Source organism: Lepisosteus oculatus, chromosome 8, assembly GCF_040954835.1.
Source record: "Lepisosteus oculatus isolate fLepOcu1 chromosome 8, fLepOcu1.hap2, whole genome shotgun sequence".
Lineage (NCBI taxonomy): Eukaryota > Metazoa > Chordata > Actinopteri > Semionotiformes > Lepisosteidae > Lepisosteus > Lepisosteus oculatus.
The window spans coordinates 48,696,368-48,723,039 of NC_090703.1; the positions used below are offsets into that span (position 1 = coordinate 48,696,368).

The following is a 26,672-nucleotide window of genomic DNA, read 5'->3' on the forward strand; positions in this document are numbered from 1 at the left end:
TAGGTAGTGCTGAACTCAAGAAAAGACACTGCATAGCCCAATACCTGAGTGATTGATTGACAGATAACGGGGAAAACAAGTGCTGGACAACTGGACGCAAAGCGAAGCACAGATCAGCATACAATTTTGTAAACCTCCAGGAAAGTTCATCATACTCCTTTGCCTAGCGAAGTTTATTTCAGTATAAGCTCTTTGTTCTGCCCTGAGGGTCCGCTCCAAACCTCTATCCCCCATCTGTGCAGAAGATGAAGACCTTCACAACATCTGTGTGGCCACATCATTCCTCTGCCTCTCAGTGCTAAACAGTAAGTGCGCTGGGACAAAACTACAGAGCGGAAATATTGTAGCAACACACGGAGACTATGAATGGCACCCTGCAGATGCTCTCCCGGGTGCAGCACACCATCGACAGGGTGTCTCCTGGCAGTGTTTTGAACCACAGAGCGATGCAGCCTCCCTCCTGTCTCCTTACCTCCGGGAACTAAGCCAGTCCTGCCTTCTGCTCTCTCCCTTTAGCTGTGACTGGTAGGCACCTCCAACCCCTCACACTGGGTCACACTACCACCCTCCTCTGTCCCTCAGCTGCAGTGAGGCTGCTCTGACCTCCCTCCCTCCCAGCTTTCATCCGGCAATGTATGGCTATTAAGTTGCACTATACAATGATTAATGAAATACCCAATTACAATGTATCACCTTGGAGGAAACAAATCACCCGCTGGAAAGCAAAAAGATGAGCCCCTTGGCAATGACTCGCTGTCCTAGTGCTTGTGACAGCAGGGAGGGCGAGGGGCTTGAATGAGCAGGAATGGGACGGTAGAGGTTGGCGCCACTAGGCTGCTTTTAGCTGTCTGGGGGGGAGCCATGCTACACTGAGAAATGGCAGCTCCACCCATAACAATGGCAGCACAAGTGTGGCGATTCTTCTGGGTAGCTGTGATGGAGAACTTGGTGGGTGTTGCCCATCTTAAAAAGCTGACTCATTTAGTTGCAGCAACACAACCCGTTCCTCTGTCATGACCGGGGGGATAGCAGGAAACATTTGAGGGGGCACTGCAGAGGCCCTGGGCCTGTGCGTGCGTGTCCACTGCTGTACTTTGGCCCAGTGGCTCCTCCACAGTCAAACCCAGCTGTGCAGGGCAACAGTGCTCCCTGGTGGGTTGTCCCATACAGTCGGAGGCCTTGCAGTCCCTGCTGACGTGAAGCTGCAGAAGTTCTACATTTGGTTATAATAATATAATAATAATAGTAAACTTTATTTTATATAGCGCCTTTAAAGGTGGCTTCTCAAAGCGCTTTACAGGATGACAATAACAATAAATAAGAAGACTACAACAATAAATAAGAAAATTTCACAAGACAGGACACAATTAAAATTACAACAATACAACAATAACAATAGAGGAGACCGTGGAAGATGGTATTAAGAAGAGCAGAGGGGTGAAGAATGGAACCAGTTAAGTAAAGGCTTTTCTGAAAAGGAGGGTTTTGAGTCTGGATTTGAAGGAGTTTAGAGAAGGTGACTCTCTAATATCCTTGGGCATATTATGAGGAGGATCGAGACACAACAGCAATGCAGGTATCCCCAGGCAAAGAGATCTAATGCGTTAGTGTTGAGCTCTAGTGTAAATGTTCTGTGGTCTAAGTGTAGTGCAAAGCAGTCCCAAGTTTCAGGAGGTGACCAAACTTCTGCAAAAAGATTACCTTCTTCTTCAGGGTTCATTTTCCATACAGGGCAATAAGGCTTTAATTCAATTTAAAGTCAGTGTTTTTAGAGTACATAAAGATTACCAGTGCATCAATCTTTGTTTTATGGTATTAGCAGTTATTCAAAGCACCAGTATTTATTTACTGCAGTAATAAAATGATTTGCTTTGCAGAGCTTATTTATTTATTTATTTTTTATGTATTTATTTACCTACCAAAGAGATGGGTAATAAATCTCTCAGACCATGCAATTTAATAAGCTCCGCAGACAGCAGGCTGTGACAATGCCTCTGATGCATCGCTCAGATCACAGCAGCCGGCTCTGAGTAGGCAGTATTAACAGAAATGTTTACAGTAAGGACTTAACTGCGCTTTTCTCAGTGAAGATTCAAGACGCGGCACTGCAGTGAGGTTTACTCCTGTTGCTAACACTTTATATATATTTTTAAGCGTGCTCTGATCCTTGCAAATTTGTATGCCTGAATATACTTTCACAAACATTTTGCTGTCATAAGAGGTGATGGTCAGACAGCAGTGACAGCTGCAGTCATGGGTATTTAAAGTGCAAATAACCACCCCCAAAATGCAAACCCAGGTGCTATGAATCAACCCCGTGCTGACAGTGACCTGGAACAAGCTCGAGGAGATAGCTATTTTCCATTGAGGAGACAGGCTAGGTCTTTGAGTCACAGGCAGCCAATTTCAGCTGCATTTCCTGTACAGGAGGGTGGTCCTGTTTTCTGGGCATTGATAGCAGTAAGAGTGGCTCCGGGCATCAGACACAGATGGCCCTCTGTGGTGCCTCAGCATAACACGTACAGCGTTCGGAGTATCAGACATGGTGAACTACTCACAAATTTGCTCTGCATTTTAAGTGTATAGGCTAAGGCCTTGGCAGTCCCAGAGATAGGGTTACCTGTATGATTAAAGAGATCAGGAACAGAGGCGACCAATTACAGCATTGAAGATCTGGTTACACTTTGAGGAAAGATAGAAATCTGTGTGGATGATTAGAGCACTGGGACAGCTCTGCCTATTCCAGCATCAATCCCCTGACAGTGGCAGCTCATTAGGAATTTTTATGCGGGGAAAAACATCTGGCTTGTTTAACCCTGGCGATCTTCGGAGCACTGCAATCAGCAGTTTCGGGTTGCGGCACAAAAAAAAACCCAGCTTGTTAAACAACATAATCATCTTTTTTTTTTTCATTCTGCAGGTTGCATAGATTGTGATAACTCTGTTCACCCAAAGGCGCAGTGATATTGAAGTGATATTTTTGCTGCTGGTAAAGACAGTCCTCTGGGAGCGCGTGGTAGAGGGAGAGAGGGGGTTTAGCAGCTGGAGAGACTCCAAACCCCCCTTGAGTGGATGTAATCTGCAAGGTACCAGCTCATTAGGAGGGTATTAATCTCACCCAGGGCTGGACAAACAAAATTAACACCAGAGTCAACAGAAAGGCCTGCTCAGTCTGACAGCCATAAAACACACAGGCCTTTATCTCAGGCTCTCAGCCCCTTTGTCTGTAATCAGCACAGCGTAGCAACTACCTTGGAGCACACACACTCCCTCCCATACCCTTCCACACACGTGGACCCCTGAACATGTGCAGGCTCACCCACACGTACACGGACACGCACAAAATGAATGCCATGGAATTCCAGTGCACACTCCCTGTCATGCAGCTTCAAAGCACTCCCTCTGTTCAAATTACAGGATTCACCCTTATGCTCTTATGCACTTGCTTAGTTAAAGCAGATCACATTGCATTATATTCCTAGACAAACTGCACATTCAAAGTACATAGTAAATGCTTGCTCTGGATGCATTCAGTTTAATATCTGAAAGCAATCGTGTGTAGCACAGACAAAATGAATGCCAGTACAAACACTTTTATAAATACATTGTTTTTTTTTTATTTGCCTTTCACCGTGTGCTGAAATCTTCAGGAGCTCATTTCCTAACTGAGACAAATGCTAAGAGTTAGGATTTGTCCCTTGAGGACTGATATGGACTAACCCCTTTAGGGTCCTTTAGGGTCTAATGCATTGTATATGTGGCAAGCTTCAAACAACACACTATTACCCGATACAAGCAGAACAAGACAGAGCAGAGAAACTGCAGTGCTCTACGTGTCCTTATGGGTGGCGCTCTTGTGCTTGTCTAATCTTTTCAGTGTCAGATAAGATAATCTGGAAATAAGTTACTTGGATCTCTGTGATCATTAGTAAAACGTATGCAATAAGTGTGAAAAGGAACATTTTAAAAATCAGAGATATATAGAACTAAAGTCTCCCACATTCATTATGATTGTTTACTATAATTACTTTTTTGCTATTGTTGTGATTTACGAGTACTTCAAGTGGCTTGGCAATGAAATGCAGCTCCTGCTTCTATCTGAATCTAGGGAAATCTCTGTACTGTTCCTCTGACAGCTGGTGCGAGTGTCTCTTGTTATTTTACAAAAACGGAGTCTCCAGTTTGCAGGGAAGGTATACTGAACATCTGTGCCAGAAAGATTTCCTGCACGCACACAGTTCTTGATAGAATTTGGGTGAAAAATGGATGGAAGAGGAAAAGCTGAAAACATAACAATATCAATGCAATTCGTTACAAAGTTACAGGATAGGGATGGAAGATTTCCTCCTGAGAATACACCACGCGTGATTTGAAAAATTCCAAATCTAATGAGACAATGTCCTCAGATTCGGATGGAGTCAGACAAGCAAATCAAAATATTCTAGGCTGCTTCATCTGGGTGTCCCAGAAAAAATCACTACACTGTCATCACCTTTTGACACTAGGAGACACTGCACCAGAGGAACATTCAGACAGTACTGGATGTGATACTGTTGTTCTTGGGAATAAAAATGGCACAATGTTTGATTTATTTAAAAATAATTTTAGGACCTCCTTTGGTCTACCTGCAAATGCTAATACATTAATAAGGAACAAAGCTCATCTTGACATGGCTGTTTGAGCAAACTCAAAACTGTGCTTTGTGACTCAGGTGTCTCCTTTTGTACTAGCTAGAGAATGTCTCCAACCCCTGTCGTACAATGCAGTTACTTTTCACATCCATCAAAGGTTCCTGCAACGGCATCCCGGCCTCACTGCTTGAGTCCACATTTAATTGCAGGTAGAGTCTCTGTCCGGGACAGGATGAGGAAAGGATGTATGGTGCTCCCTGTTTGAGGGAGACAGGTGCGCAGCAGGAACCAATGCTGTAATTAACAGTGCGCATGGTGTGCTGAACTCACCTGCCCCCAGGCAAACATTGGCAAAGGAATGTGGGTTCCTGAACACGGGAGGCTGCTCATACAGCCAGAGGAAGGATGAAATCTTATTATCTGAGTGTCTGGGTACAGCACAGGGAAGAAACAAAATTATAATAATTCCTGACAAATTGGTTTCAACAACAGACACAACCTCTCCGTCCATCATCCCCCGCTTGCTGAGAGAATCATTTCAGCTCACAGTAACACAACTTGCACCCGCGGGCGAAGACCAGGTGGTGCCTTATCTCAGCGAAGGGGGAGGAAGAAGGAGTGGGCAGGAGGCAGGAGGCAGGAGGGGGGGCTGTGATACTTGTTTCACTTTTTTTAAACGTGTCTTTCACCCTCTCCCTCACCATCTCCGACCCCCACTTCTCCTGCTCCCTGTGGAAGCGAGCAGTGTCAGCCGCTGGGAACTCCGGATCCCTCCGGTGGGCCAGGCGGGCGGCTGGCGAGACGCCTGTGGGCCAGCGGTGCGCGGAAAGCAGACCGCAGTTGGAATCCATTCCCTAGCGATCCCTCCATCAATCCTGCCCTCCGAGAAGAGCTCCCAGCCAGTCGGGGACACGCTACGACACGCTATGACTGGCCCACTCCACACTCCCATGAAAGAAAGATGATGAGGGCGTGTGCATGATGGGAGGACTGGGACAGCTCTGTGTGTTCCGGTATCCCACGACGACGACGGCTCATTAGGAATTTTTACGCGAATTTTTCTACGTTTGCGCATCAGACTACGCGGGGAACACCTAACGCCGTGAGCTATTTATGGCTTGGTTCCGAAGCACTATATTGCTCTTGAGTGTGTTTCTTCTTATCCTCACTTATTCAGTGACCCAGAGAAAGGATGGGCGACGCAGAGAGGGGACGTACACCCACTGAGTCATTCTCCCACTAGGAAAACTCCCGAAGTGTGTGTGGGCAAGCGCGTGTGAGGAAGCCCTGCCCGGCACTGCTGTCCTGTGAGCTGGCGCGGGCAGGTCCTGCAGGGGGAGTGAGAGGGACTCCAGGTCCTGCAGGGGGAGTGAGAGGGACTCCAGGTCCTGCAGGGGGAGTGAGAGGGACTCCAGGTCCTGCAGGGGGAGTGAGAGGGACTCCAGGTCTTACAGGGGGAGTGAGAGGGACTCCAGGTCCTGCAGGCGGAGTGAGAGGGACTCCAGGTCCTGCAGGGGGAGTGAGAGGGACTCCAGGTCTTACAGGGGGAGTGAGAGGGACTCCAGGTCCTGCAGGGGGGGCGAGAGGGACTCCAGGTCCTGCAGGGGGAGTGAGAGGGACTCCAGGTCCTGCAGGGGGAGTGAGAGGGACTCCAGGTCCTGCAGGCGGAGTGAGAGGGACTCCAGGTCCTGCAGGGGGAGTGAGAGGGACTCCAGGTCTTACAGGGGGAGTGAGAGGGACTCCAGGTCCTGCAGGGGGAGTGAGAGGGACTCCAGGTCCTGCAGGCGGAGTGAGAGGGACTCCAGGTCCTGCAGGCGGAGTGAGAGGGACTCCAGGTCCTGCAGGGGGAGTGAGAGGGACTCCAGGTCCTGCAGGGGGAGTGAGAGGGACTCCAGGTCCTGCAGGCGGAGTGAGAGGGACTCCAGGTCCTGCAGGCGGAGTGAGAGGGACTCCAGGTCTTACAGGGGGGGCGAGAGGGACTCCAGGTCCTGCAGGCGGAGTGAGAGGGACTCCAGGTCTTACAGGCGGAGTGAGAGGGACTCCAGGTCCTGCAGGCGGAGTGAGAGGGACTCCAGGTCCTGCAGGGGGAGTGAGAGGGACTCCAGGTCCTGCAGGCGGAGTGAGAGGGACTCCAGGTCCTGCAGGGGGAGTGAGAGGGACTCCAGGTCTTACAGGGGGAGTGAGAGGGACTCCAGGTCCTGCAGGGGGAGTGAGAGGGACTCCAGGTCTTACAGGGGGAGTGAGAGGGACTCCAGGTCCTGCAGGGGGAGTGAGAGGGACTCCAGGTCTTACAGGGGGAGTGAGAGGGACTCCAGGTCCTGCAGGCGGAGTGAGAGGGACTCCAGGTCCTGCAGGCGGAGTGAGAGGGACTCCAGGTCTTACAGGGGGAGTGAGAGGGACTCCAGGTCCTGCAGGGGGAGTGAGAGGGACTCCAGGTCCTGCAGGGGGAGTGAGAGGGACTCCAGGTCTCGCCTTGTCAGCCTGCAGTCAGTCCGAACCTCCCCCCCCCCCTCCTCCCCTTGAGGCCACTCTAAAACTCCTTCTCTCTGCTCTGCACAGTAACTGTTAAAAATAGAGCTTCATAAATCATGCAGCATCCCTTGGAGGGGGGGGAGAGAGAAGGGAAAAACACAGGAAGTTTGCAGGATTGGAGCCTGAGACGAACGCAGAAAGGAAAAGTGGTGGAGAGAACGATAGGTGCACACGGACTTTAGGAAGAAAAAATTACCTGGACATTGCTGATAGGTCTTCCCTCTCACTCTCTTTATATCTGTATAGAATTATTATTTTTTTATGAAAGTTGAAAAACTTGTTCTTTTTTATTAGAAAACACCAGGAGGGAGACAGAGGGGCAGAGGGACATAATTAAGAGCAAGGATCCGATGTAGGAGGCAGGGCAAGAGACAGAGATTAAGAGGCCAAGCAAATCAAAGCAGAAGAGTGATTTACAGCGCCAAGTTCCACAGGGGACCAGCTACAGGGGGATAAGGAGAAACAGGAACTTGGAGGGAGAAGAATCTAACATGCTGCTCCGCTGGACGATGTCAGGACCAGCTCGGTCCTGTGGCCATCCCTCCTCCACCCAAGAAAAGGCACTATTCAAAACCCCATCCCACTACGCACAGCAGAGGGCTTTTCGGGAAAAGTTGCTGGGAAGATCCACTTGTATTACATGAAATACGAATAAAGGAATTCCTTTTGAGCGCAAGGCTGCCTTTTTGGGTCGGGTGAAGGGGCGTCAGCGCTGGGATTCCCTGTGCTCGTTGTGAGAAGGGTTGTGTGGTGTGTGCAGGGCGGAGCGGTGGCTCTGTGGCTCAGGCTGTGGCTGGAAGGTTGCCGGTTGGTATCCCGCGGGTGGCAGAGGAGATCCTACCAATAAAGTGATCTCATCTCATCTCAACAGTGCTCCTGCACTACTGCATCTCCCCAGCAGGGCCCGCTGTCACTACATTTTGTCCCCTCCGACCGACAACAAATTGGTCGTACAAACGCATACTGCACAACACCTACACACTAAAATCTGACCTTGTTTGTGATTAAACTGGGAATCTGGGGTGATGCGCTGCGCTGGGGGGACAGGGCAGCTCAACGGGAGGTGTCGCCCAGCAGTGCTCCTTAGTTTATTGCGAGAGGCGCAGCATTCGCACGTTTCCCTCTCAGGCCATTAAACACACACAGCATGAGAGCTTCCCCTTCAGCCACCTCTTAGAAAAGTCCCATTTATTTCTCACTTCGTTTCCGAGGTCTCCTACCAGCGAGACCCCTGCCAGACAGCTCCGTGTCACCGCGGAGCGTGTTTCTGTGCACACAATCTCCTCCTCGGCTTTGGACAGCTTTTGTAGGCCACTTCCTCACCCACGAAACAATGCAAACATGCTTGCGCATCAGACTACACGGGGAACACCTAACGCCGTGAGCTATTTATGGCTTGTTTCTGAAGCACTGTATTGCTCTTGAGTGTGTTTCTTCAGGCGTGGTCTTATCCTCACTTATTCAGTGACCCAGAGAAAGGATGGGCAACACAGAGTCATTCTCCCACTAGGAAAACTCCGGAATTGTAATACTTAATAAGAAAGTGTCACTTTTAAAATAAAATTAAATTTTTTAGCCAATTCACAAGACACATGTATGTATATACACACACACACACACACACGTTGGTATACAGATGCACAGACTGGAGATTCCTTGATCGGGAGGGACTGCTGGAATGAAACCTCTGTTTAATCGTTTTCTCAATCAAAGAGTTTCTCTGTGCCCACCAGCGCGCCGTTCCAGGAGGTGACGCAAGATAAAAAACAACTGAACCTCAAAAGCTCAGAAACCCTTCTGCGTTAAATGAACAAAAAGGACCGGCCCAAGTGAGAGCCAGGATGGGGAGGGGGCTCATGTTTCAGAACGCGTTCGCCTCCTGTAAGGGTAAGCGGGCAAGTTCCGCTGCGCTTCAAATAACCTCACCGTTTATTTTTCAGTCCACTCTAGAAAGAGATCCAGAGAAGAATGGGCTATATTTACGGTTATTCAGTAGCTTAAAAAGGCAAATATGCAGGGCGTTTCTGCTGACTCGCCTCCGTTCTGCCGGGGCCAGCACACAATTTCCTCTGCACCAGTCTCGCCCTGCCTGCGTCGCGATTTCCCTCACCCTTCTGTCCGCGGCTGCACTGCGCCGCTACGCGCGCCTCGTGCTCTTCTGCGTGTCAAAACGTTTGAGGTGGCGGGTGCTCGGGGTGTGCCAGGGAGCCTCGGCGGGGGCGGCGCTCACTCACCAGGGCGGCCAGGTGCAGCCGGTTCCTGTAGCTGTGCAGCACGGCGTCGCGGACCAGGGCGTACAGCTTGAGCAGCACGTTCTCCATGTCGTGGACGCCCCGCATGCTGGCGGCCAGCGCCCCCAGCCCCTCGATGTACTCCTCCCAGTGGGGCTGCACCTCGGCCACGTGGCTCAGGCAGGCCTGCATCACCGCCAGGCAGTAGCCCTGGCACGGCCTGGCCCCCAGCAGGCCCTGGCAGTGGGGGCAGTACCACAGCCTCAGCAGCGAGCGCGCGCAGTCCTTGCCGAACTTGAGGTGGTCGGTGGTGTTGATGACCTCGATGCCCAGGTTGAGCGCCTGCAGGAAGACGCGGGTGGCCAGGAGAGAGCGGGACATCCGGGTCATGATGAGCTTCGGGTAGGGCCCGAACGCCCCGGCGCCCCGGCCTGCCGCCCGCAGGCACTCCTCGGACGCCCCGCCGCCCGCCCCGGGGCTCAGCAGGCGGCGGTAGGCCGGCGGGAAGAGCGCGTCGAAGAAGGAGTTGACCATGTCGTCCACGCTGCCGTCCGAGCCCAGGATGTAGAGCGAGATGTCGGCGAAGAGCTCGGCCACGGGGGCGGCGGCGGCGGCGGCCAGCCCGCGGAACTGCCCGTGGAACATCAGCGCCGTGTAGTTGCGGGCGTGGCGCAGCACCATGTCGAACGCCTCTGCGGGACAGGAAGGGGAGAGAAAAGGGACTGGGTGGACACACTGGACGCTGGACAGGCATCGCAGCATGACGACCCACGCCAGGCCCCCTTCATACAGACCTAGCCTTTCTCCTTTTGTCCACTTCTGACAAGTCTGAACAGCAAGAACAGCAGTCTTCTCTGCTTTTTAGGGCTACTTTAAAAGAGACTGAATACCCGTCCATCCATTTTCTAGCTGCTTTGTCTAATTCAGGGGAGCCGGAGCCTATCCTGGCAAGCAATGGGAGCAAGGCAGAGTTCACCCTGGACGGGACACCAGTCCATCGCAGGCTGGACAGAGACAGACACAACAGGCCCCAGTCCTACTGGGAGAGGGAGGAGGGAACTCAGCTGAACTGGCAGCCCAGTATGTGATCTCCTGTCGCAGCCCGAGGAACAGTGAGCCTGTCTCCCGACAATGCCCCATTTGTTTACAGTTTATGTAAATATTTTATGATATGTCCTTGTTGTAAATGCCTGTAGTATGTCTGTAGATTTTTTTTTTGTTTCATGTTATTTCATTTTATTTTTGTTTGCTTTGGCAACACCGATTGTACTCGGGCATGCCAACAAAGCATCTTGTAATTCAATTGAATTGACATACTGTAGACACACACCCGGGCCAATATTCCCAGAAGGCAATGAACCCACCAGTATGTCTTTGTCTGTGGACTGTGGACTGTGGACTGTGGACTGTGGAGAGGAACTAAAGCAGCTGGAGGAAACCTGCGTGAACATGGGGAGATCATACAAGCTCCACACAGGGCCCCAGCGCTGTGAGGCAGAAATGCTCACCACTGGGCCTCTGTGCCGCCATCACTTCATACAGTAAATAAAAAACCCACATGTTATGCAAAGTATTTTAAAAATAGGAAAACGCTATCAACCCAAGAATGGTGTCTTTTTTTTTACGTTCTGTCACTACGTTGACTTTAGGAAGTCATATTACTCCTCCGTCACGGCGCGCATTCATGTTTCTGACAAGCAGGCTGCCCGGTTTGAGAGCAGGCGTTTACAAGATGTGTGCTACAGAATTGCATTGGCTTGATTTAGGACCCTCTGAGGAGCACTAAGGCGAGCTGCCTGCACCGTGCGCACATGGATGCTCTCAAACTCCTCTGCTTTACTCCTGGATTTATGACACGGCGCGCTGTGCAGCCTGCATGTGGCTCGGGGTTGAAACGAAGAAACATTTTTGCATGAATGTTAACTGTTTCAAAGGCAAGGCAGCGCCTTCCAGCAGAAGACCCTGCTCCCGGCCGTCCAGCACGGCGGGGGGGTGATTGGGTTTGGGGTGACCTTGGACGCCCGCCCACCGTTGACAGAACCACGAACGGAGTAAATTCCAGAGGAGGACTTCCGGCCATCCATCCGTCAGCTGAAGCTGCGCTTTAAGTGGCTCGTGCAGCAGGACAGCGACCCTGAACACACGGGCAGCCCTCCTGGCGTTGAGCCCGATCGGCCGAGTCAAAGTCCAGACCTGAACCCCACAGGAATGTCATGGCAGGACCTGAAGCGAGGTCTTCCTGCAAGGAAGCCCTCCAATGTCACCACCCTTAGGCGGTTCTGTGAGGAAGAATGTAGCAAGTTTCCCAAAAGCCGATGCAAGAGACTGAGAAACAGCTTCAGGAGACATACAGTTGAAGTCTTTGATGCTCAAGGAGCTGCGACCAGTTACTGAATCTAGGGTTCATATACCTATTCACATGATTTTTACTGTTGGATCATTTTGTTAATTAAGTCATCTAAATATATCTTATATCTTTGTGTTATATGTTTAATCAGGTTATTTTCTTCTTTATTAAGATATTTTTGAAGATCTAATTTTAGTCATCAATAACCTTGGGGAGATCTCGCAGTCGGGAGGTGAGGATCCTTTGCCCAGCCACACCGCTGCCTTCAAGAGCTCTGCATTACACAGGGGTTAAATCGAAATGCTCCCCTAACTCAGACTGTTGTTCTGCTCATCAATGTGAGACACTGAGGAAGCTACCATATGCTCCATAATAGCTATCATCTCCTAGGCACTGTCTGAATTAAGCCTCAGGATAAACGGGATATGATGATCTATGATCGTCTGAGACAGCGCCACGGTTCAGGAGGTATCACTGATAATCACAAATAGAATATCCAAGAATATGGACCTCTAAAACCTAGGGGGGTTCACAAATGCTTTCGCGGAACCCCGAAACTGGGCCATCAGAATGGGCCAAACTGCCTTACTAGGCAGAGGTCATACAACCTAAACACCCATCACAGCAACAGCCAGCCCAAAGATAATTACACTTGAAGCCAGAAATGGAATTGCTCACACATATAGATAACCTGATAGACCAGTAAAGATAACATGATGGGTTGGATCTGAGAAGCATCAATCTTAGCGAGCGAACACTGATTGCGAGACAGTAAGACAAATCCCCAGCAAACTAGGAGTTAGATAGCGGGGAATCAGACACATACAATTCTATGCCGGGTGTGCTGTGTGTTAAACCACGGTATTAAGGTTCTTTCAAGGTAACTAATCCCTGTATTACAGACAGCACTTGCAGGTTGCCAGGGGTTAGTGTTGTTATCGTTGTGTTGTGCGCAAGAATGAATAAAAATATAAAAATGCTTCTACACCACAAATCAAACCTTCTTGGGGCCTGGAGCTGACTTTTTAACTGCTTTCAGGGATGCCCCAAATGAGTCTGTCAGCTCTGATATTTTTTGTTTTTAATGGGTCTGTCAAGGAGCCTCTGCAGTCCAGCTTATCATTCAGTGCACACATAATGTACTCAAACACGCATTGTTTTTTCAGGCGTGTGATTTTCCTCTGGCTGACCCAGGTTTCAGCTTGACGGGAGTCTCAAGAACAGCACGTCCAGCAGTGGATGAGGCCCACATCTGCGATGAGAGACCAGACGGGCGTCGTGTTTCCTATGCCGTGAGTCCCAGTGAGTCCTTGCTCGCTCCGCGACATGATTTGCATTGCGCTCAATACGCAGGCGACGGGCGAAACTTCAGCTGCCAGTCAACCATGTATGAAGTCCCTACACAGCTGTGGAGAGTGCAAGGGGAAGAAAGAGTTAATGGCCTCAAGCAGGGGGTCCCCATTCTGAACCTGGGGTGAAGTGTGGGGACACCGCAAATTTCTATGCCTTCTCCAGTCATCACCGTCGTGGGAAGAGGGGTTCAATTGGCCCTCTTAAGGTTCAACAGGCCTTCAGAAATCCTGAGACCCACTCAAGTCAAGATCATCAGTGATACCATGGGTCACGGGTGGAAATGAGTGCCAGGATTAATGAAGGCAGAAAATCATTCTGCGCAGAGTTACAGGGAGAACCCTCCTTAAGCACCTGTAAAATCCTTAATAAATGAGAAAAGCCAGCACTGCACAAGGTGGAAAAAGAAACCAACCTTAGTTTTTCACCTTTCTGTAAATTCTAAGAATGTCAGAGATGGTGTATGCAACGTTTTGGCCAAGTTGTGAAGTGCACCTTCACAGTTTGCAGGCTCTGGGTTACTGGCTGACCCCGCTCCCTAATCCTCTCTGATCTGCTTCTTAAATTCATTTAAAAAAATGAATGCTTCTTAAGCATGCTGCCCCGGCAAAGCAACAGCCCCTGCGTCGGATCTTAATGAATCACTGAGGAGGCAATTACCGGGGTCGATCCTAGTCAGGAATACATTAGCAGAGGGGCAAGCGAAGAGAGGAGCACCTTTTCATCTCACAGCTCCCTTCACATGATAAAGTGCTGGAATAATTGCACATGCTTTCCTGCGATCCGTTTTTTCTTCCTCCGGTGATTACCGCATGATCGATAAAGGCGATTTATAATTTAAATGAAAACTCGTCTGTCCAAAACATAAGGCACTGACACAACATTTTCAGAGCGCCCACTGGAGTGTTGATTGGCTCTTTCTCTACATCTTATGAAGATAGAGATAAGAGGATGTTTTTTAGCCCATCTTGTTCATTTGCTATTTAACAGCTTAATGATCCTACAGGCCCCATAAAGACTGGTCCTAGAGACTAATGACTTAATTTTTAGGCCGCTTGCACCACACACCCACTACTCTTCATGTAAAGGAGTGCCTCCTGTTCTCAGTCCTTTGTTTCAGTGGTGGGTGGCCCTGGCAAAGTGCGCGTTTCCAGAGGGGGGCTGTGTTGGTGGGCTGGGAAGCGCGTGACTGGCGAGTTCAAAGCGGGGCGTGTTAAAAAAGAAATCAAATGTAGAGTCTGAAGTTTTATTTTGTAAAATAAATGGAAATGGTAGTATGAGAGGAAAGAGAAAAATGTCAAAGATAAAAATAAAAAAAGAAGAAAACAACAGAACATCAAACAGCGCTTTGGAGCTGGGAGAGATAAGACATTCATTGTGAGCAAGAAACATAAATCTGTGTTATCTTTCAGTGAAAACAAACTCAGTGTTCCTGAGTTTGTAACCATTAGGGCTGTTTAATCCTGATTAAGCAGCAGAGGTAAATTCAGCCTCTGAGACGTGATTAAAAACATATTAAAAAATAAAAATGCATTGATGCAAAGCAAAAAAACTCATATTCACTTTAATACCGGCATAAATCAGAACAATCTCGAGTCTGAGACACCTCAATGAAGCAAGGCAACAGAGTGCAGATGAAATTAAATCTTATCGACAATGTCTCAAGTAAATCACTGGGACGAAATGTGGAGTGGTGAGGCATGGCCGGAGCAAGGCTCCAGGACGCACTCCTCTGCTGAAAGTAGAGCTAGAAACACAGACTGGCAGAAGGAAAAACGGTTCACGAACACGGCCGCAAAACAGGCCGGGAGACAGCAACACGACCGAAGATACTCCATCTATAAAGAGGGCCAGGGCTTAACAGCGGGAGCACTGTGTGGAGTATAACCCGCCGTGTTCTCCAGCCACCTTGGAGAATGGGTGGTGTGTTATCTGTCCTCGGGGTCACTCCAATATTCACAGATGAAGTGCTTTTTAATGACCACTCCACCTCTGGTCACCTGTGCCTGCCATCCTTTCCACTGCTGCTCTCCGTTCTGCAAATCACAGTGCAGGGCCGCGCCCTGTAAGTGCTCAGAAACATCCTTCGCTGTCTTTTCCCCGATGCAATGCACTGCCAGCCCCCGGACTGCTGCTGGGACTGTTTCACCTGCTTCCTTTCAACCTCCACTCTCCGGCGCCTTTGTGATCAGGCAGGAGACACAAACACTGCTTTTGCTGCGCTACACGCACAAAACAGAAGTAAATGGATCTCCTGGAGCACATGTAAAACGTAACATTAGCATTACCCTTCACAGCTCTGCTGCAGAAGCCTGACGAGTCTCTGATTTGATTTCCAAGCTGAGTTCCTGCTGTGCAAGCGACACACTTCCTCTTTGATTAATAGCGCACGCGACGCGTGGAATACTAAATGAATAAGCTTTTGGAAGAAGAGACTTGTAACAAAACAGCTTCCTGTGCCCCACCAGAAGCGTTTAATCCACATACTTTTCAAACTGGTTTGAATTTACACAGATATAAACGTGTGTGTTTGGAATTCCTATGAGGCTGGCCTGGGTGACCTTACACTGCCTTCCCAGAAGAGGTCAGCATGTCAAAAAGACAGCATGAATAAGAAGAGGAGACGAACACTGGAACAGTGAAGCAATGTTGTCTGTATTTTCTCAGCAATGCAAGTCAATAGCACCATGCTTTTCTGTCTTGCTCAGGAATCATTTTTACTGAAGCTGATTTCTGCTTTTTAAAAAAGGAAAGCTTTGTTACCATAAGCATTGTGGCAATGAATTGATAATGCATCTTCTATATTGTCTATCATCTTCTATACCTATGCCCTCAAGTCAGCCCAACTCTCTTGCACCACAAACCAGAGGACACAAGTGGAAACGTTTCGGAAGTGCATTTAGAAACGAGAACAGGAGACACTTCTTTACCTCAATGGTTTTGGGAGTATGGAACAAGCTACCAAGCCCATACCCTGCTTTCTTTCTAGAAACAGCTAGACAAGATCCTCGATCAATTAGACACTAGGTACCAAGCAGGCTGGATAGATGGGCTGAATGGCTTCTCTGATTTCTGACCTTTCTTACAATCTTCCTCAAACGCTTCCCTGCTTCACCCTGCTGTTGAAAGTGGTGATTCTCTAGTTTAAGCCGTTTGCCTCCGAACGTTGTCCTTCACTTGGAAATGACCCACGTGTGAACCAGGGGCGTTGAGGTAACCTTGGGGAGATCTCGCAGTCGGGAAGTGAGGATCCTTTGCCCAGCCACACCGCTGCCTTCAAGAGCTCTGCATTACACAGGGGTTAAATCGAAATGCTCCCCTAACTCAGACTGTTGTTCTGCTCATCAATGTGAGACACTGAGGAAGCTACCATATGCTCCATAATAGCTATCATCTCCTAGGCACTGTCTGAATTAAGCCTCAGGGTAAATGGGATATGATGATCTATGATGGTGTGAGACAGCGCCACGGTTCAGGAGGTATCACTGATAATTATATTCGGCAAGGTCCTCAGCAGCAGCACTTGCCTGAGTCTGTACTGCAGCAAATGGCCACTGATGGTTCAAATGGGCAACACACATTAAGGGAAGAGGAAAGCAACTGTTTGGTAACTAGTCTCTGAATCCACCCCCTCTCCCATCCAAGCCAACCATGAGATCCTTGCTTTTGAGTCGAGGGATCTCCAGGTGTGCAAACCAAGGAGTACGGACATAAAGCATCCAATTCCAGAGGATCCATCCCTGATTCTGAAAAATCCATCCTTGGTCCCTGGGGAATTCACTCTCTGGTTTCTGGGGAATCCTGGAAGGTCTCAGTCTGCCAGGCCTTACAGGTGATGGTCAGTCAGCGGCGAAAGATCATGTTGATACCGACCGATTAAGCAACAGATTCCATTCAGTAATAAGGATGTTGGCTGAAATGACAATGAAAAACCCCCGTGGCTCTCCAACCCACCTTCAGCTGGGAGGGAGTGCCTGAGCCGTCAAAAAAGGCTTGACGATATTTTTTGGAAAAGCGGGAAAATTTGGTACCAGGTGACTCGGCCAGCAAAAGCACATGTTCAGGGCAACAGTGCGGAACGGTGGTTAGGGTTCTGATTCAAGTCCCAGGTAAGACACTGCTGTTGAACCCTTGAACAAAGTGGTTCACCTGCAGTGCTTCAGTAAAATACGCAGCCGTATGAATGAGTGCAATGGAATGCCGCTATGAAAAAAAGCCATCAGCCAAATTAATGAGCAGTGGATACTTCAGATGCATTTCACCTTACAACTACATTTTGTCATGTGCTCAGCCTCACGCAGATTGTTCTAATAAAATAACCTCCCGCGAGCTGCTTTGCATAAAAGCGTCAGCCCAGTAAATGAGCAATTAGTAAGCTCTGCGAGTGCAGGCTCACGTCTTGGCCATGTCGCTCACTGAAGCACAGCAGGGTGGAGGTGGAGGGGTTGATGTACCCAGTGGCCCAACTGGGGAGTCCATGGCTTTCTGGGGCCTGTGGGGCACCACCAAGGTTGTAATGTCATCAGCGAGGCCCGAGGGTCAGAGAGGTGCACGAGGTTAACTGACCAGCTACTGCACCCTGGAGAATCTGTACAGAAAGCAACACGACAGGGAAAATAACGAAAGCCAAAAACATATCAGGCCAGACGCACAGCTGGGTAGTCCAGACCGTTCCACCTAGGTGCCACCGGTGAAAGCAGGCGATAGTACTGTCCTCTACGTTACAGAAAGGAAAGTGAGGCAGAGGGCTGAAGGCTTGCAAGACACTGGATAGCCTGTGAACTAGCCTGCGCAGATGAAGGGTGGTATTAATGAGTGAGGACAGCTGTGAGTGCATTTAGCTCAACGGCGTTTCAGGAAAATGGACGTCAAAAAGCTTGCTCAATCAATCGGCAAGCTCCCAGAAAGGTGTAATTACTCACAGTAAATACACCCGGCACTCGAGCGGGCAGTTAGCACAAATAATGAGACACCCCCCCCCCCCACCACACACCTGAAGAGAGGGAGAGAGAGCACAGAATTACTCAAATTAGCCGCTGGCTTCTGTAATTACCTCTCATCGCTTTTCTGCTGCTGTGTTCCCCGTAGTTTTCATCTAGCAGGCATGCTGCTACCCCAGCCCTGGCAGTCGGATTCTTGCAGGGAGGCGGCACAGCTTTTTACAGGTTTTCATGCAACCGGGCGACAGGTCATTAAAATAGATCCAGTAACAGCCACTTTTTAAATCAATTAGCCCAGCCATTTTGTCAATACACCCGCGTGTCTCTTTCGCCTATTCTCTTTGCAAAGTCTATGAAGCTCCTTGAATATGCTTCCAGAGAGAAGGTGTAAATTGAGCTGTTACGTGCAAAAGCCATTGCTAAGTTTTATCTTTTGCTTAACTAGGAAGAAGGCAAGTGGAGATTTTAACGACACAGGGTAAATTAAGAGAGTTGCACTTAGTCTGCACTGCGATTGTTATCCTCTCCTTTATTACCCTGTCTTTCAAGGTCCACACATTACACGGATCAGGTTTCTGCTAATGGGCAGCATCTGTTATGATTATGTGCTCCGCAGCCCCAATCTGGCGAGCTCACTGGCTGAACCCTGGGAAAATGGAAGAAACAGAAATGTTCTGCAATGATCCATAATGTTGATGAGCCCTGAAGTGAGAAGCAGCTTCTCGCTAACTTCGGGGGAGGGAAATGTAATGTCTGAGGTGGCCAGCAGAGGGGGCAAGAGAGTACCATGGAGTCTCACACAGATGACCAGCGGCACTGGCTAGGTGTAACACTTTTAGGGACCTGCAAATTAACAATTGGAGCCACCATCTTTGTCAGTCCTTTTTAATTCAGCTTTTGTGGTATGGTTTGGCATTAATATATTTTGCTGCACATGCAAATTGATTTTGCAAGATTATAGCACTGTTACAATTTATATAATAATTCCTTACACTTACATAGCGCTTTTCTGAACACTCCACTCAAAGCACTTTACAGGTAATGGGGACTCCCCTCCACCTACACCAATGTGCAGCGCCAGTATACATCACCTCAACAGACTAATGAAGCCAATGCATACAGTAGATGGGGATTATTAGGCGGCCATGATTCATAAAGGCCAGATGGGAAATTTGGCCAAGACACCAGGGTAATACCCCTACATTTTTCTAGAAATTCCCTGGGATTTTTAATGGCCGCGGAGATTCAGTATCTCGGTTTTACATCTCATCCAAAGGACAATGCCTTTTTTTACAGTATAGCTTCTCTATCACTATACTGGGGTAATAGGACCCACACAGACCGCAGGGCCCTACTGGTCCCATGCACACCTCTTCCAGCAGCAGCCTCAGCTTTCCCAGGAGGTCCCCCATCCAAATACTGGTTAGGCCAACACCTGCTGAGTCTCAGTGGGATGCAGGGTGATAAAGCTGCTGGAGATATTGGATTTATATAGGAGGCAGGGTCACCTGCATTCAGTTATACCCATGGTTTTCATTATTGCATAATGCTATATAGCAAAAAGTTCTAAATTTGGAGGAAAAGAAACTGTCTCTTTGTGGTAACTGCTTCAGACCTAATTATCACTCCTGGACATTTTATTCAACATGCAGACAAGATTAAAAAGCTGCGCTAACGAGGGGACAAGACGGATATACAGTATCGCCTCATAGCCCACCCCTTAGGCCCAGTAAAGTTAGCTCCTCACCCCCCTCTTCACCAGCTGTCCATAGTGCCCTATCTGACCACAGCCACCTCCCCAGCGGGGATACGATGGCTGGATGGAGTTTCACATCCGGCGCTGCCAGACCGGGCCCCTCCCCCAGGTCGATATGTGGTCTGTGCTCCCCGGCTCCAGTTCCACAGAGTGGGGTTGGGGGGGGGTGTGTGTGTGTGTGTGTGTGGGAAATGGACTTCCGGTCCATCTACTACACACCCCCCCTCCCCCTCTGCTGAGCGCAGACTCACCCTCTCTCCTGTCACACCTCACCTGCGCCTGCCTGCTGTGAGTGGGACATGACTGCACTCCTGAAGCAGACCGCTTGAAATATCCCCTCTCCTACTTCTTGGACTCAGATATCAAGTTTTGCACAGAACTCCGAACCTCTGACCCCTGAAGGATTTAAGTCCCCCATGTGGACACCACAACATCCTACCCGGAGGTCTGATACAGATGCCCATTCTGGTGCCAATATCCCTGCAGCAAGTATTCTGCACATCTTCAGTGAATCCTTCATTGTTCTGTGTGGAGCCCAACAGCAGCAGAACCTGGAAGATTCCTTAAGGAGTCCTGCCAGATGTATGTACAGAAACTAAGGAGCCTGCATGCTTAAAACTGCAGTTTTGCTGCTGTTGTAGAGTCCAGTCCTCTGAGAGACATGGGATAGAAAGGAGACCAGGGATCCTAGCTACAGTGCACTAAATCTTTGGTGGTACCCAAATCTATGGGTGAGACTTCCTTTTTATCGCACCTGTCTCACCAGTACCAATCTAACCACTGTCACAGGCTTACTAAAACTTTAGCTGGCTGGAACAAAAGAAATGCAGTAACTATCCAGCCAGAGAAGAATTCCCAGAAAGTTACTCAAGCTACTAAACTATAATAACCAAGATTTTAGCTGCAGATTTAATCCTCATCTGGGTGCTGGAGATGATGTCTGCCCTGTGATGTCAGGGGCTCCGGGTCCCTGTCTGCATGTACAGTCTTCTGTGCACTGTCTCTCAGGCCAGTACAGGAACTAGGTTTTATTTAAGAGCGCTGCAGATGTCCCCTAGATTCCAGGAACACCCGAGACTCTGCGTCTCCAATTACCGATGCCAGTAAATAGGGGTCATCACTTTGCAAAAGCAGTGGCACTGAGTTCAAGCAAAGGGGGCATACAGTATAAGTGAGCTCTTCCGCCAGACTAAGACTGCAAACAGAATTTTCAGAATCCTCAGTACACTGTGCAGCGAGGCCATTGCTGAAATTGCACACTTTTATTACATTTCAGAGGCAAAGGTACCCTGACAGTGAGATCTTACAGGAAGCCAGCCTGGGCCACAGTGCTGAGGCCTACACTTCTCTTTCTCCTGGCTGCTGTTCTAATGCTCACAAAACAAAATCGGTCTGGAGGAAACGCTAACAAAGGGGGTGGTTTTGTAGATTTGTCTGTGATGTTAAGGAGGGGAACTTCAAAGTCAAGATTTAAGTCATGTAGCTCATCTGCCTCCCTAGTGGATGGCGTCCGCACCAGAGGTTCAAGCTCCTGTCCTTGAAGGCCACAGTGCCCTCTGGTGTCCACTCCACCAGAGCTCTTAATCATTCCATTAAACTAATTATGTGCTTAATTGAACTTAGCAGCTCTGCCAAGTGTTGAACAGTTGTTAATTTGAAGAGTCCTTGTCAAGCCTGCTGGATTCTCCAGGGCCAGAGATGTGCACTCTGGATCTGCACTGACTGTCGTGCCGGAATACCAAGACCTCAATTGTCGAGTGGGGTGCCGGGGAGTGAGGAAGGGGGGCTGCTCAGTTATATACCGACTTAAAAAAATTGAATGGGTGTGGTGCTTCACTGCATTGAGAACACTGAAGTACAGTAGGTCATCCCTTATCCATTATCCAATAATGAAAGAGACTCGGGAATATTAAAAAACACTGGATAATTGCACCAAAGGTAGCTTATTTTTACACGTTTTCATAACACTGTGTTTTTGGTTTTGTTTACCAATTTTTAGTGTTCCAGTTTACTTACTGGAGAAACACATTTTAAATAAAACATGGAGTGATTAAAAACACACAAACAGACTCCTGTGCATAGACAGTACATGTTTGAAGGAGCACTGCACAGTATATATTACCTTGGTTTGTTTAATGCAAAGTACAATATGTTTCACTTAGTGTATTATCTGTCCGATGAGAATTTAAAATATTGTTTGTGAGTACTATATGACATACTACTGCAGGGTTGGCCCAAAAACTATAAGAAAAGATTGGAATTTGGATTATCGGTCACTGAAAAATCAATGATCGTAAAAGGGCCTTGAACTGTCTGGGCCCTCATGTCTTTTCCGTTGCTTTCTGACAGGTCTAAGCCTGGAAAGTGTGGGGCTCTGTGTGGTTTTTGGAGACAGATGCTGCAGCTGCAAGTCCTGCTGCCCCCCTGTCTAACTGTCTCTCCTATCGATTGTAAACTCAGCAGAGAGAGAGCAAGAGAGACGCGAGGGGAGAGAGAGAGGCAGAAAAGAGACAGAGTAAGGGGGAGAGAGAGAGAGAAAGAAGAATAAGGGTGAGAAAAGAAAAACAGGAGGGAGAAAGAGGGAAGCAGAGGGAGAGACGGAGAGGGAGGAGAGCGAGTGTGGAGAGGCAGGTGTGTAAGTCAGCAATGGAGTGCCATGCTTTCCGCAGATCAATACCAATCTTTTTCTTAATGACATGGGTGCCAGGTAAGGATAAGCATAAGTCAGTGCTCGACAGATCAAATTTGCTGCGTATCCCTTTCAATTACGCATGCTGTATGTACAAGGATATGTATTCTATCTCAGCTCACACACACACCACCCCCACCCCCCTGCCCCCTCCTTTGGCCAAGAATGCAATCTTCTGTTTAAAGCCATATTGCCCCTCTATCATGTTCCATTTTCCCTTAAAGGACTCCTTGCTGTCCAGTGAAGCTGTTCTTTGATGGCTGGGATTCTTGGTTTTACATGTTAAAAAAAAACTAGTGCACTCCTCACGTTCTTCAAAGTTTGTTTACACGATTTTCAAAGGTGTTGCCCACTTAGAAGTTTACCGTGGTGAATCGGCAGGGTCATTTTGGCAATTTCCCAGGCCTTCCGCGGCAGGCTTTACAATACATTCCCCCAGCCTGCGCTGCCACGGTCTCTTCCCATACTTTGAACCTCTCAGTGCAGCAATCTAGCATCTGCTGCCTTTTAAAGAGGGATCAGGATTTTTCACACAGATCTGCAAAGCCAGTGGTGCATAGCGTTTTACCACAGCAGAGAGGGCACTGGTACGAGGACTTCAAAGCTCATCAAACTCAATGCTATGATCTAAGCCTACACCCAAGAGTTTGCCAAATAACTGCAGAGAATTCTCTGCTGCAGTGTCCCTGAATCGCACTAGTCTTTAAACTGACTGATGTACTGCATGCCTCAGAGCTGTCAGTTGACTGTGTTCCTTATTTTTCAGCCTTACTCGAAGGGTTTATTCGAATACTGTCCCTTTGATTACGCTTTTCATGCACAGTAGTTAATTCGGTCCCTGGTTTAGATGTATTAATTGATTTTTATTTTTGGAAGCTGCATCCTTAGTCCACAGGAAATATAGATATACTGTATACAACACTGTATGGACAAACTGCGGAAGTCACAGCACCTCCGACTTTGCCACTCCATGTGCTCTGAAGGCCTCAGCCTCAGCCATGATTGATCAGCCTTGCGTTCAATTGATTTCTGAGAAAATCAGACCTCGCTGGGGAAAAAAATCCCAACTAATATCCAACACACTCCGAAGGCAGTGGGAGAATTTGTCTGCGCTCGCAGCCTGACCTGTGTGATTGGATTAAGCATGAAGGCAGCCCCTGCTCTGTCGCTGTAGAGGGGCCGCTTGCTTTTCCTCTGTAGAGACTAGGTCTGCTGGGCTTGTCCGGCCACCAGCAAAATGCTGACAAAGGCTCATCGCTACAAGCCTTCCCCTCAGTCCGAAGCCGGCTCCGAAGAGCTCGTCTGTAATTTGGAACCAGTTTTTTTATTTCCCCTTCTATCTCCTCACCCCCTCCTCCCAGCTCTCTCTCTCTCTCCCTTTCCCTCTTCCTGTAATTGTTAAGATGCTTCAGCAGGATAAGAACACAGGGAGAAACTTTTTTTTTAACACAAAGTATAGAAGTCAGTGGGATAATGGCTTTCAGAAACAATATTTCTAAATGTCAAGTTAATGTTCTGGGAATGGCACAGAGATTAAAGGGCGCAGGCTTGCATCTGCTTTCACAAGTGCCTCGGCGATCCTCACAGGCAGGCACTGCGGGGAGCCCAGGCAGCAGGAGAGAGCCTCTCTCTCTCACTCTCGCCTCCTGCCTGATACAGATAGCTTTCATAATTTCACCGCCAGAAAGGAAAATGCTAACAGCTGCAGCCTCCACTGGTGCCGTATAGATAATATACACACACTGTATACAGAAAATAACAATAATAACAACTTGTGGCTTTCAAGATTGATGAAAAGAACAGAAAAGGCTGTGCTACAAAGAGAAGAAAACGTGTTGTTTTAAGTTATTCTTTTTAAGATGGGGCTACGAAGGGAGGAAGTGGGAGATCTGAAGATCTAGGCTGTTCTTTTTTTTAATTATGTTTTTGCTGCTTTATATAGTTTAGAAGGGACGAGGGAGAGAAAGACGGAGAGGAGAGGCTACCCTGGAACGCAGACAAACACATCAGAAGGCTTCTAGTCCCTTCTCTCGAGACCAATGCATATTTATCAGGCGGGTTTCCGCTCAAAGGAGCGCACAGGGCCTCTGATGTGGCGCTCGAGTGGGGGTCTGCAGCGGATCGCCCCGAACCCTTCAGGCCCCCTCGAGGAGGCGTCAGCCGTCGAGAGGCCTGGGGGAACCAAACCCCCTCAAATCATCTGGGCGGCAGGGCACCTGCGACGTTCCAGCAGCTCCGACCGCTGAAGAGAAAAGAAATGGGACTAATCCCTCTGCACGCCGCAGGCATGCATGGGATCAGATTTCTGTCCTTCGTCGGCGAATTAAAAAAAATCCCCTGATCAGATCTACGTGGTCAACCGCCTGTCAGTTAGAAATGACAAACCCCTTACCTACCAGCAGCTGCCAATCAAAAATCTGCCATAGACAGGATTTCGTACAGGTTTCTTCACAGGTAACCCGATTTGCGCTCGTGCACTAGCTTGAACGCAACTTCTCCATTTACCCTCTAGTACTTATGATACGTTTGGTTGATGTAAGTGAAAGAAAGAGAAAGGGCAGCAGATCCCATGGATCACAATATACAAAGAAGTGCTGGACTCGCGGCCATTTCAATTGAACTGATCACTGCATGATGTGCTCACAGGCATCATAACACCAAGGCTCTGCGGCGCATCCATCCTGCACCTCCATGGAATACTCTGTAACAGGCGGAAAAAGAAACGGACAGGGAGCACGGCCGAAAGGATATCGCGTTTAAACTCACAGACGCTTCAATTCTGCCCCGCTTTTCAGGAGAAACAAAAGGGCTGCTCTGGACGTCTGACTGAAGGTGTTTCAGAACTCGAGTGCGATTGCACCTGCGGAGCTCCCAGAAACAGCACAGCTTGCCGGAGCCCCGTCCAGACTGGCAGCGCTGAGCCCAGGAAAAGTGTTTCCATGCACACCTCCTCTCTCTCACTCTTCAGCACAGGTGCCGAGATTGAGATTTTATTCAACAGAAATAAATACACCAGACAGGTTTTATTCCTGGGTATGCCCTTGACATTACGGCACGGGTCTACAAATATTCCTTTTTTACGCTCGGGCAGAGCCTCTGGGCGAGAAGCACGCTGCAAATCAGCGCTGGCTCCGGCCCTCGCCCACTGCACACTTTACGAAGCCATAAATACTTGTCTCCCAGATAGATCTGGGGAATGGAAAACAAAAATAATGACTTTTAAGAAGCACGGTGTCTGGGCAGGGGCCAACATCTGACTTGATTTGTAAAGCAGCGCTCGCTGTCGGCCTGCACAGCCTGTTGCTCTGGTTTTGAAGAATGCCTACTGCCAACAGGAGCAGGCTCTGTGGAATGGCACGCTGCCCCTTCTCTCTTAATAGAGAAATTTGGATGCCGGTGGAGAAAAGAGAGGAACAGGAGAGGCACGGAGTAATTGAGAGACACGTTCTCGCTGCCCTCTTGTACTCCCCATAAACTGCCTCAAAGAGAAAGTAAAAAGGCAACGATTTTCTTCTTTCCCTGGTAAAATGCTGGAGCAGGTGGAACGTCCATGAAACTTTCTCCGTGGAGTGTTTAGTAACAGAGCTTGGACACAGCCAGCTGTTTCATCCTCACACAGCTGTTCCAGTGTCTTGTGGCTTCACCACTGACTGCCAGGCCCCTGTTATTAATCTTCCGTGAGTCTAATGAATGAGCTCCACCAGCAATGAACCTGAAACAAAGCCAAACATTTTACACAAGAAGAGAGGCCACCTTGTTTTTGCTTTTTTTTTTTGCTTTTAATGATCTGAAAGATTTAACGAAATTAAAATTCCACCCGGTATCTGAGAGTTTCGGCTACGACGCCGGGCTGCTAATGAAGCTGAGCCCTTGGTGGGGGCCTGCATTAAAGTTTGCAGAGGACTCGATCCCAGTCAACCCTTCCACCCTTTGAAGTCCAACAGGAAGTCTTCCTAGAAGCTGAGCCCAGCGCTCCCGCGATGAGGCGTTAAACTGACATGTCATTAGCAGATGCACAGATAAAAAAGAGGCACGAGAGCCGCTCCGCGAGACTTCAAAAGAGCACGAGGCACTAATTTGGACTACGGGCCCGTACCGGGGTCTGTTTCCCTGCTAATTAAATGGCAGTGTTTGCTGGTTTGCCACATGCTGGAAGTGTACTTGTCATACCTGCCTCTGCAGACACCCAGCAGATC

At 48.8% G+C, this 26,672-nt stretch overlaps 1 protein-coding gene across 1 annotated transcript in view; it reads right to left on the reverse strand.

The window, feature by feature from the left end:
- Positions 1–26,672, reverse strand: part of gpc3 (glypican 3) — a 116,239-nt gene that overhangs the window by 50,921 nt on the left and 38,646 nt on the right. The window contains exon 3 of the mRNA XM_069193682.1: positions 9,398–10,086. Coding sequence (XP_069049783.1) covers positions 9,398–10,086 — 689 coding nt within the window. The remainder of the gene's footprint in view (positions 1–9,397; positions 10,087–26,672) is intronic.